Raw genomic sequence first — 12,311 nt, 5'->3', positions numbered from 1 at the left:
CCACTGCACTCCAGCCTGGGCAAGAGAGCGAGACTCCGTCTCAAAAGAAATAATAAAATCAATCTTAAAGTTTACATAATTCCTAACCTTTTAGGGAATGGCAGAATTATAGCCAACTGAATATTCAATAGACTTAAAAAGATACTTCTATGCTAATGAGAAATATGGTTCTATCAACCTTAGCAACAATTTATCTCTTGAGTGTAACTTTTTAAAAATTTCAAATCTATATAGTGATTTTCATTTCATATGATTTCTAACTATATGAACAATAAAAATCAAAGTAATAAAACAATCCCTGAGTTTACTGAAGCAGAGCAACAGAATTGAAACAGCAACCATCCTAATGATAAAATATGTACCCCACACTAGGCCTGTCATGCCAACTGTTAGCACTGAGAAGCCAGCCACAATGACCTGAGGAGGCAGGGACAGTTTGATGGACACAACAGCTATAGCTAACGTATATTTCTTTTGAAAACATCTCTTAAAATGAAACAGATTTCACTTCAAAGTAGAATCATTACTGAACACACATCAACATGTGACTGAGAATAAAAGAAGTAAAACGAATCTCAAAAGAAAAGCATTTTCTAAAACTTAAAACGAAATGAAATAGAGTATTATCTTTGCCACCTACACACATCTTACACTAAAACCACCTAAGAAAAAACGGTACTTTCTGTACTGCTTTGAAAAAAATCATCCCTTAAAAGAAAAAATAAAGGAGGACCAGGTGCAGTGGCTCACGCCTATAATCCTAGCACTTTGGGAGGCCAACGCATGAGGTCAGGAGATCAAGACCATTCTGGCTAACATGGTGAAACCCCGTCTCTACTAAAAATACAAAAAATTAGCCAAGTGTAGTGGCAGACGACTGTTGTCCCGGCTACTCGGGAGGCTGAGGCAGGAGAATCACTCAAACCCGGGAGGCAGACGTTGCAGTGAGCCGAGATCGCGCCACTGCACTCCACTCTGGGTGGCAGAGCAAGACTTCATCTCAATTTAAAAAAAAAAAAAAAACTGGATTATTAAATCCAGCCTCTCAAACCAAAATGTCTTTTAATCTTCGGAGCCATTTTTCAATCTACTTTCCAACCTTCATTCACCCATCACAGAACCTGTTAGTTCCTCATGGCCCTGTTAGCCAGGTGTAGTGGTGGGCTCCTATAATCCAGCTACTTGGGAAGTGAACCAGGAGAATCACTTGAACCCGGGAGGCAGCGGTTGCAGTGAGCCGAGATGGGGCCATTGCACTCCAGCCTGGGCGACAAGAGTGAAACTCAGTTTCAAAACAAAAGTAAGTATTTGGTTAAAGGAAACAGGATATGAGAATAAGAGAACAGACTTTTGGGGAAACTGCCAATTGATTATTACAGTTGCAATGGAGGGTGCTTGCATGTTGGGGACAGGGTAGATGAGAGAGAAACTTTGTCCTCGGAGCCATTTTCTAATCTTGGGAGCCATTTTTCAATCTACTTTCTAGGAAGAAATGCTAAAATAACCATGTGAAAGGCATAGTCTGATGGGGTCTTGCTCTGTAGCCCAGGCTGGAGTGCAGTGTTACAATCACAGCTCACTGCAGCCTCAAATCCATGGATTCAAGTGATTCTCCCACCTCAGTCTCCTGCAACCCTTATCATCAGAATTTAAAAAACTAGTATGAAGCTCCTTGATACTACTTTTGTGATAAGAAATATTCTGCTTTGGCCAGGCACAGTAGCACACGCCTGTAATCCCAGCACTTTGAGACGCCAAGGCGGGTGGATCACCTGAGGTCAGGTGTTTGAGAACAGCCTGGCCAACATAGTGAAACCCTGTCTCTACTAAAAATACAAAATTAGCTGGGCATGGTGGCACTCGCCTATAATCCCAGTTAGTCAGAAGGCTGAGGCAGTAGAATCACTTGAACCCGGGAGGAGAAGGTTGTAGTGAGCCAAGATTGCGCCATTGCACTCCAGCCTGGGCAACAAGAGTGAAACTCCGTTTCAAGGGGTAAAAAGGAAAAAAAGAAATATTCTGCTTAAATTGTCAAAGTTCACAGAAAACTGAAACATTCTATGGACCTTGGAAATATCCTACTAATTGTGTGGCAGATCTGACCACAATGTCACAACAAGGCAAACTTCAGTGTGTTCAGAACACACTTATTACTGTCAATACACATCCACGTCATTTAGAGGGATGAGTTTATATAGGCATACCACTGTCTCCTACCTTTAAATTGGGTCTCAAACCACAACAAAACATTCTTCACGATGCTAATGGTGACTTGGGTTTGCTCTGATGACTGGTATTGATTGAACAGTCAAGCAAGATGGTCTAGTCAGATACACTACAGCACAGCCCAAAGGCCAAAGTCAACCTTCAGACTGTTTTCGTATAGCCCTTAACTTACAACAGATTTAAAAAAAAAAAAAAAAAGAAGAAGAAGAAGAAATGCAGCCAGGCCTGTATGAAATTCTCAAAGCCTGAAATATTTAGCATCTGGCCCTTTACAGAAAAAGTGACTGAGCCCTGCACTAGATCATAGCTTAGAAGCTGCATAGAGACCTCCCCCAAATTTGTTAATATATATCTTACATTATTTATACTTAAAGAATTAACAACTAAATGTAAATTAAATTCAAGGCAACATTAAAATGCAAATAAATACTAAGTTTAAAGAGCGAAGGAGAAAACAAAATACTCTTTTAAGCACATATGAAACTGTCACAGACTTTAGAAAATTCTTCACAATCCATGTCTACTTGCTTACAGATGCATTCCGAGAGATCTATCTGATTACTATAGGATCTGTTTCTTTATATGTATACCAATTTTGCACTGTACTTCACTAACTTTTACAGGCCTGCCAAATTCAGAAGTTTAATTTACCAGCCTTCATATCCAGGGTTACCTTTAGGTGAGAGTATCACCAGAAATTCCAGAATTCTCTAGCACAGTAACTACTTGTCACATGTTAGGCAGGTGGCAATAAATTAACATTTCTATCTTGAAGATCCTTCAAAACTCTGTGTAGCTGTGGACAGAATACACCAATCGTGATCCTGCTGATTTACATTCAGTTTATAAATATCCCTATTTGAGTCAATAACTATGACATAACTTTAAAGATTAAAAAACAGAGAAAAGGCCGGGCGTGGTGGTTCAAGCCTGTAATCCCAGAAATTTGGGAGGTCGAGGCAGGTGGATCACAAAGTTGAGAGATCGAGACCATCCTGGTCAACATGGTGAAACCCCGTCTCTACTAAAAATACAAAAAATTAGCTGGGCATGGTGGCGTGTGCCTATAATCCCAGCTACTCAGGAGGCTGAGGCAGGAGAATTGCTTGAACTGAGATCGCGCCATTGCACTCCAGCCTGGGTAACAAGAGCAAAAACTCCGTCTCAAAAAAATAAATAAATAAAAAATAAAAAAGAGAGAAAGCTCAGAAGTTCCTATAAAAATACTATGCACTATCTTACCACTGCCATACCACAATCTCTTCTTTTCATACCTAAGGGCCTTTGTACACCACGACCATCAAGTGTTGCCACTGATGATGTACCAGTTTTCTTTATATTTCCTTGTTCACATTTTCTGAATTATAAGAGTAGTACATGGTCATTATAGAACATTTCAAAAGTAGAAAAAACTATTACAAAATAAAAAATCACCTGTTAGTCTACTGACCAGAACATTTTGCTTTAACTCTTTCCAGCGTTTTTATACATAAACGCATACATGTATGTGTGTAGGCGTCTATATAAAATTAGAGTGGCAGTAAGGTGTTATAACTAGTGTATTTTCTTCCCTAATATTATATCATGAGAGTCATCACTGTATTAAAAATTCTTCAAGGACATAATTTCAACAGTTATATAACATTCAATCATACAGCTGTATCATAATTAACTTATTCTTCACTACTCTTTAAAAGACATGTGTCCAGACATCTTTGACTCCGATTATTTCTTCATTATGATTCCCCATAAGTAGAATTTCTACACCAAAAGATTCAAACTTAAAGTCCTTGATACAAGAGTTGCCAAACAACTCTTCTGCTAGAGCACACAAACTGGGCCAGGTGCAGTGACTCATCCTGTAATCCCAGCACTTCAGGAGGCCAAGGTGGGTGGATCACTTGAGCCCAGGAGTTCCAGATCAGCCCTAGGCAAAAACCCCATCTCTACAAAAAAATACAAAAATGAAGCCAGCTGTGGTGACGCACACCTGTAGTCTCAGCCACTCAGCCTCTCCAGGTAAGCTTCCATTTTAAAGATTAAATAAGCCTGGGAGGTTGAGGCTGCAGTGAGCCAAAACTGCATCACTGCATTTCAACCTCAGTGATAGAGTTATACCCTGTCTCAAAATTATAATAATATTTTTTAAAAGGATCACACCAACTTAGCTTGCCATCAGTGCTGGTATTTTTAAGACTCTCTCCGACTGGCTGTGAAAGCCCTCGCAAGTATTTGTTTTTGTTTTTGTTTGTGTTTTTTTTGAAACAGAGTCTCACACTCTCACCAAGCCAGTGATGTGATCAAAGCTCACTCAAGCCTGGACCTCCTGGGCTCAAGTGATTCTCCCACCTCAGGCCCCAGAGTAGCTGGCACATGTCATACCTGATTAATTTTTTAACTTTTTGTAAAGACGAGGTCTCACTGTGTTGCTCAGGCTGGCCTCAAACTCCTGAGCACAAGCAATGCACCCACGTCGGCCTCCCAAAGTGCTGCAATTACAGGTGTGAGCCACCATGCCAAGCCTTAGTTACTTGATCAGTATTTAACCTCTACAATTTTGTGGGGATTCTCCTTTTTTCTATTCAGACAAGTTTCTACTTTTAAGAGATTATTTTTAATATAATAATCCACAAGCTTTTTGAGCTTTACTTGCACATTCTAAAGTAATGAAATGATTTATAAACTTTAATAAAATATTAAATAAATGTTAATATATATATTTTTCTGAATTCCTACTATGATGCTCAAAAATAGTCTCCAGGATTCTGATAAGCTTTTAAATTCTATTTAATCCCAATATTTATGATTTAACACAGTGTTCTTTTCTAAGGAAAAAGGATCCAAGATAATACAAATAAATATATGATACAAGCCACTGTCCTTCTTATTTAATAACTGATAATTTCATTAAAACAGCCTACAGACAACAATTGATAAAAGCCTTTTAAGAGACCATCAATGGGCCAGGATTTAAAGTCTTAGAGTAATAAAAAATATACTCCATCTGACATTGTAAATTTTACATGTATTTAATTTGAAATTAGGTATTTTCAAAAGTTAGATCATAACTAATCTATAAATAGGGTAACCAAAGTATCTGTAAGTTTTCACGTTCCTTTTCTGAACATACTCTTAATGAGTGTTCAGTATTTATTAATAATACTAATGACAAAGAACCAATCAGGCATCCTGGAGAAGAAAAATATGCTGGCTCAGCTGTATTTAAAAGTAAAACTACTTATAAAAATGTATTCAGGCCTCAGAATTGTTGTGCAATTTTTAAGGCTTGTCTCTAAATCTAAAATGTATTAATAGAAAGCTACTAGCAAATACAACTATTTCACTAACATCTTCCCTCACTCTCTCTTTTCTGAGATTATTTTTCCTAAAATAATTCAAATAAGCTTTTGATTTAAGCACTTGGTCTTAACCTGTGGCATATGGATAAAATGTAAAACATGTTAACGTATTGACAAACTGCTATAAAGCTGTTCTATTATCAAACTGTTTTCCTGAAAATCTAAATACTCTCATTCTTACAACAACTTTTCAAGTTTGTGGTCTCTTTCAGTTGTTGTATACCTTGTTCAACAAGTATTTATTCAGTGCTTGGCTGAAAGCTCCTTAAGAGCAGGAACCGCAGATTTATACTCCTGACATGTGACAAAGAGCTTGTCCCCTAATAGATGTTTAGTAAGGTCTTATAGAAATGAACTGTGCACTAAATAACAGAGATAAACTCACATTTCATTTAAAGATGGAACAGTTATCAACAACCACTTACTTCCTGTTTTCACTTACGCACACTTCCATTTCAAAGATTAAAAATACCATCCAAAGGGGAGACTTTTTGTTTTAAAGTATTTCTAAAGTAACTTACTTGCTGATTTCTTTATACTGGGCTATCTCCTCAATATAAAGAAGGTCATGTAACCGTGACTGATAGTTGGTCTTGGTCAATGACTTGTCTAAAACGGACTGGGTAAATAGCTGGTCAGCAGAGAGGGGAATTTGGTATCTGATAAGAAGGCTCTTCTCCAAATCAGTAGTTTCATTAGGTTCAAAATCTATAATAGTCTTAGAGGAAGAATCCCAACGCTTAGCTGTGGTTACTAGCTGCTGTTTTGCATGCATCAGATATTCGAGATCTAAATGGAAACAAAACAAAACAAAAAAATTTATAAAGAAAAGCAACATTAAAATTTTTAAATAACATTAAAATTCTTAAATAACACTAGAATTCTTAAAGATATTACATATTTTGGTATGAGAATTGTATATGCTAGAGCTGAAATTCTTAAAAACAAAACAATACAAATACCCACTGTTAGAATATCTTCCCCGTCTCGAGAAACAAAACAAAACAAAATAACATTAGCATAAATCATGTTTAAAAAAAAAACTTTTTTATCAGGCTAGGACATGCCAGAAATTATTAACATTTTTAAAATACAGATTAACATTTAGAAATTAACTCTTCAGTCAAGAGAAATCTGATCTGTGTGAAAAAGATATGATAAACTCTTCATAGGTTTTATCAGATGATAATCACTTTCTCTTCCTGATACCAATACTCATCCCATTATAAAAAGAGAAGATCAAAAACTGTAGAAGGTTAAATCTTTTCTTATGTGATAAAGCACAATGATAATACAGTATCTGAAAGTCAACTTACTACAAACAATCTTTTAGAAAACATTAATGTAAAACACTGCTAAGTCCTCATTAAAATGCAATACAATGCCATTCAAATGTCATTTCCAAAAAATCCAGGTTAGCTTCCGTTAAATTATACTGTAAGTAGGGCACAATATCAAAGCAAATGACTGTTGAAGTTCCGACTTATCAGGGGAAAAAAGTAGCACAATACCAGCACAAGGTGAAATCCATAGTAACATAAACTCTAAGCACAGGGTTTGCTCACTCTATACGGAGTGCAGATTACTTTTCTATTGAATGAAACATACATATACCTATAAAAAGAAAACTTAACCAAAAGAAACAAAATGTAATTTAACTGATTTATTACACCAAGATTTTGACATAACATAACTGGAAGGACAGTTTCACAACACAGATTAAAATTTTAGGAAGAAATATTTAAAAGTTAGGCAAAGATCAGTCTCCAAAGTACAAATTATCCTAAACTATCTTTGAAATGACAACATAATGCATAATTGCCATGTCTTCCTCAGATATTCTGCAACATTTAAATGTTACATAGACATTATAAACATGAGCCTAGTCATTCACCAAGATAAATGTCTCAATAGTGGCAAACAGCTTATCCTAATAATATTAATAATTTCTAAATTTTGCTCCTTGAAAAGGCATTTTTACATGCCAGTTTTATTTCTAAAATGGCAACACAAATACCATTATAATCATCAAATGTAAAGATGGACTGCTTATTAAAAACTTGCACTTTAAAAATATACTCTGGACTAGGGCTGCCCACAGTGGCTCCCGCCAGCACTTTGGGAGGCCAAGGCAGGAGGATTGCTTGAGGTCAGCAGTTCAAGACTATCCTGAACAACATAGCAAGACGCTGTCTCTGAAGCGAAATTTATATAATAAAATTATCTATCATTAAAAAAAAAAATACTCTAGATTGATGACCTGTTTTTGCAATAGCCTCACAAGCAGAAGTGTCCCAAGGTACACTAACCACATTTTCCTCCTAAATCACTTTGACGGCCAGGCATGGTGGCTCACTCCCATAATCCTGGCACTTTAGGAAGCTGAGGTGGGTAGATCATGTGAGGTCAGGAGTTCCAGAACAGCATAGCCAACCCTGTCTCTACTGAAAATATAAAAATTAGCCAGGCATGGTGGCAGGCACCTGTAATCCCAGCTACTTAGGAGGCTGAGGCAGGAGAATTGCTTGAGCCTCAGACGTGGAAATTGCAGTAAGCCAAGAGCATAAGGAGGGCGAAAGAACAAGACTCCATCTCAAAAAAAAAAAAAAAAAAAAAAATCACTTTGAAATTGAGAACTGCCTTATTATTCATTAGACCATAGCTACAAAAAGTATTGAAATGTTATAAATGCCAACACCCCTAAACTAGATTATACCATCACTGAACATTGGGTACTAATTATTATCAACATAGCAAAGAGGTATATAATTTTTGTCCTTAGCTCAAAAGCCAAAAAGAGAAACAGAATATAACACTGACATACCAAATAACCAGCTCTTTAAAAGTATATAAAGACTAAACTCTACATAATAATAAAGAATCTGTTTAGTATGTAGTTTTTTTTTTTTGTTTTTTGTTTGTTTGTTTGTTTGTTTTTGTTTTTGTTTTTTTGAGACGGAGTTTCGCTCTTGTTACCCAGGCTGGAGTGCAATGGCGCGATCTCGGCTCACTGCAACCTCCGCCTCCTGGGTTCAGGCAATTCTCCTGCCTCAGCCTCCTGAGTAGCTGGGATTACAGGCACACGCCACCATGCCCAACTGATTTTTTTGTATTTTTAGTAGAGACGGGGTTTCACCATGTCGACCAGGATGGTCTCGAACTCTCGACCTCGTGATCCACCCGCCTCGGCCTCCCAAAGTGCTGGGATTACAGGCTTGAGCCACCGCGCCCGGCTAGTATGTAGTTTTTAAAGGAGGTCTAACTACTCTTTGGCAGTGAGGAGATTATACTTTGTAATTCTATTTTACATTTTACTTTAATAAAATTAATTCGGACTATGCCTAGACTACTATTATGTTCATATACTTTCAAAAGTCACTAGTTATTCCTAACTAATGTTTAAGTAGCTGAGACAAGAACAAACCTAAAACGATAGAGCTTTCCCTTGAAAAAGCTTTTTGAATAACCTAATATACAAATAAAATATAGAAGCCTTTCTACTCTGGGTTAGCAGTATCAGACTTGCGGGGAAAAGTGCCACGAGCAGTAATCGTATTATAGTATTTTGTTTTTCTCATTTTATCTATATAGTACCCTGATTTCCACCTTTAGTTTACAAAACTCTTATTTGTATCAAAATTTCACATATACTTCATAAATGTATACAACTATTACATATCCACAAAAATTAAATGCTAAGTGTCTTCAGCAGTTGGCACAATAATTTCAAAACAATTCTCAATACTAAATTTTATTTTATTTATTATTTTTTTAATGACTTTAAACAGTGCAGGGGAAAGGAAAACTAGGGGAGCAAAAAGAATCTTGAAAAAAAATCCACACATCAGCAACAAAATGCCTACAAACTACCGATCTAAGTCTTCAACTCGGATGTCAAAAATGAACTGTGGCCAGTGACTCCTACTAAGGATACAGTCTGCAAAACCCATTTCTCTTTCCCTCCTTCACCTGAATTTGAGTCAAACGTCCGGCTCCTTTCCTCTCACTTGTACAAAGAAACTTACTAAATCTATGTAATGACCCACCTAACTTACAGTGCTTAAAGGTCACCTTGTAAATACAGGAAGGACATAGGTCCCTTTTGGGGACACTGGGCATGACTCCTACTGGAGCTCTTTGTCATCTCCACCTTATAGCACATGTGTACCTGCTAACACCTTAGCACTCAGGGCAGCCTGAGCCAGTGCATCCTTGGCATGGATTTTCTTCAGCCAAGATTAGGCTAAATGAAAAACACTGGAAAGATGAGAAGTGGCCAGGCGCTGAGGCTCACACCTGTAATCCCAGCACTCTGGGAGGCCGAGGAGGGCAGATCACCTAGGGTCAGAAGTTTGAGACCATCCTGGTCAACATGGCAAAACCCTCTCTCTACTAAAAATACAAAAAAAAAAAAAAAAATAGCTGGGCCTGGGTTCAAGCGATTCTCCTGCCTCAGCCCCTAGAGTAGCTGGAACTACAGTCACATGCCACCATGTCCAGCTAATTTTTGTATTTTTAGTAGAGATGGCATTTCACCATGTTGGCCAGGATGGTCTTGATCTCTTGACCTCATGATCTGCCTTGCGTTGGCCTCCCAAAGTGCTGGGATTACAGGTGTGAGCCACGGCGCCACCAGAAAACTTTGCCTTCAACTCCAATACTGTGTTATTGCCAAGATCTGCAAGCACTGTGGCCTCAGAGGCTCACGTCTCCATTCTGCTTTTTAATTCCTCTGGCTGTACCCTAATCCAAGTCCTGATTTTAAAAAACAAAAACAGGCCAGGCGCAGTGGCTCACGCCTGTAATCCCAGCACTTTGGGAGGCCGAGGCGGGTGGATCACAAGATCAATAGATCGAGACCATCCTGGTCAACATGGTGAAACCCCGTCTCTACTAAAAATACAAAAAATCAGCTGGGCATGGTGGTGCGTGCCTGTAATCCCAGCTACTCAGGAGGCTGAGGCAGGAGAATTGCCTGAACCCAGGAGGCGGAGGTTGCAGTGAGCCAAGATCGCGCCATTGCACTCCAGCCTGGGTAAAAAGAAGGAAACTCCGTCTCAAAAAAAAACAAAGCAACCAAAAGAAAAACCCAACTCTTCTCTTTTCCTACATTCTTCCTTTTGTGTATAAGCCAGAAATTATCCTAATCAAGGCTAATGATAAACATAATAGCTACTATTAAGTAAATGTCTACTATGAGCCAGATATCCTACAAGGTTTTGGGTTCTCACAATACTCTGTGACAGATACTACTAGCCCCATTTTACAGATGTTTCCCCATGAAGCTCAGAAAAGTTAAGTACTCTGCCCAGGCTGACACAGAGAGTAAGCAGAAAATCAGAACTCAAATCCTATTCTATTTGCCTCTGAATTTTGTCCACTGCTATTCTTCTCTGACTAGAAAAGTAACACATATCTGAGGCAGAAGTAGTTAAAGTATCTTTACTCTTCTCAAGCCTATGAAAGTGCCCTGAACTCCTCTTCATCACCACCTTCTCTAATTATCATGTTTTAATAGTAACATTCTTTTTTATTTTACTGTAGACATTTAACATTTTATATTATTAATTAAATATTTTATTAACTAGTAAGAATTCTTGACAACACTGACAACATTTCTATGGGTAAAGAAGACTGAGTTGTAAGCCACTAATCTACAAGCAAACTTCTAAAATACAGCCCACATGTAAGCCAAGAACATCCTTTACAGTTATATTTGAGGAAAGGAAATGTATGTTGGTCTCTCTTTATGACTTGAATCTCTTTGTGATTGGAAAAGGATGCTGCCTAATAGTTCTCAAAAAGCAACTTACTGGTATAGGGGTAGGCAAACTAAAACATCAAAGTCAAATGCAGCCATTGTTTTTAAAGATAGTTTTATTGGAATACAGTCATGCCCATTTGTTTATGCATTATTGAGGCTGCTTTCTCATTGCGAAGCAGAGCTGAGTAGTTGCAACAGAGACATCTGCCCTGCAATACTTAAAATATTAACTATCTGCCAAATACTATGGTAATAAGTATAAACCAAATAATTTATTTTTGTTTTATCAAGTACCATATCTATTTAGCTATGGAAATTTATTTATTCTGATTCCAAAGAGTACTGGAAAGATGACAACAATTCATACTAAAGAATAAAAACAAGTAAAAGGGATCAAAGTCAAAGGTTAAATGAAGTCTGGGTAATATTAGCACACACAGAGATGTCATCTAATTGTTAAATTTGGGCACCATCATTGTTTCAACCTTACTAGCAGCTGAAGTAAAGAGGAAGACAGACCAATTTCACCTTTACACTATGTGAAAACAAATAAAATCCTAGCATTCGCTTATGAGAAAAACAATTCTTCTAGGTTCTCATGAATGGGACATTGTGGTACATATATGGGTAGTTATAAGCAATACAAAATTAAGTTTCATACAGTTCTGCATTTTGAAGTGTTTGTTAAATAAATATTTAGCTTTTGTTAAAAAGAATAAAGCACCTATAAATCCAACTAAGAGCAAAGAAAATGTGGGCTAACATGCCCTTTCCTTGTCCTGTTTAATCTTGGCATAAAATTTAGGTATAGGCAATAAACCGACAATGTACAAAATAATTCCCTATGTCACACTTACATGTTGAAACCAGGGACCTTGTCCCGGAAACAAAGAGCAGATTTTATTAAAGGCACCTTGGCCTCTTTAACACTAGTGGATGCACAAAATGATTTATGAAGGCTT

General features: G+C 37.4%; 1 protein-coding gene across 3 annotated transcripts in view; it reads right to left on the bottom strand.

The window, feature by feature from the left end:
- HELZ (helicase with zinc finger) overlaps positions 1-12,311 on the bottom strand; it is a 174,019-nt gene that overhangs the window by 105,884 nt on the left and 55,824 nt on the right. For all 3 annotated transcript variants that reach the window (XM_074388875.1, XM_010342501.3, XM_074388876.1), the window contains one exon: positions 6,107-6,374. In XM_074388875.1, coding sequence (XP_074244976.1) covers positions 6,107-6,374 — 268 coding nt within the window. The remainder of the gene's footprint in view (positions 1-6,106; positions 6,375-12,311) is intronic.

Source organism: Saimiri boliviensis, chromosome 17 (assembly GCF_048565385.1).
Source record: "Saimiri boliviensis isolate mSaiBol1 chromosome 17, mSaiBol1.pri, whole genome shotgun sequence".
NCBI lineage: Eukaryota > Metazoa > Chordata > Mammalia > Primates > Cebidae > Saimiri > Saimiri boliviensis.
This window is presented reverse-complemented; position numbering and strand designations above follow the sequence as displayed.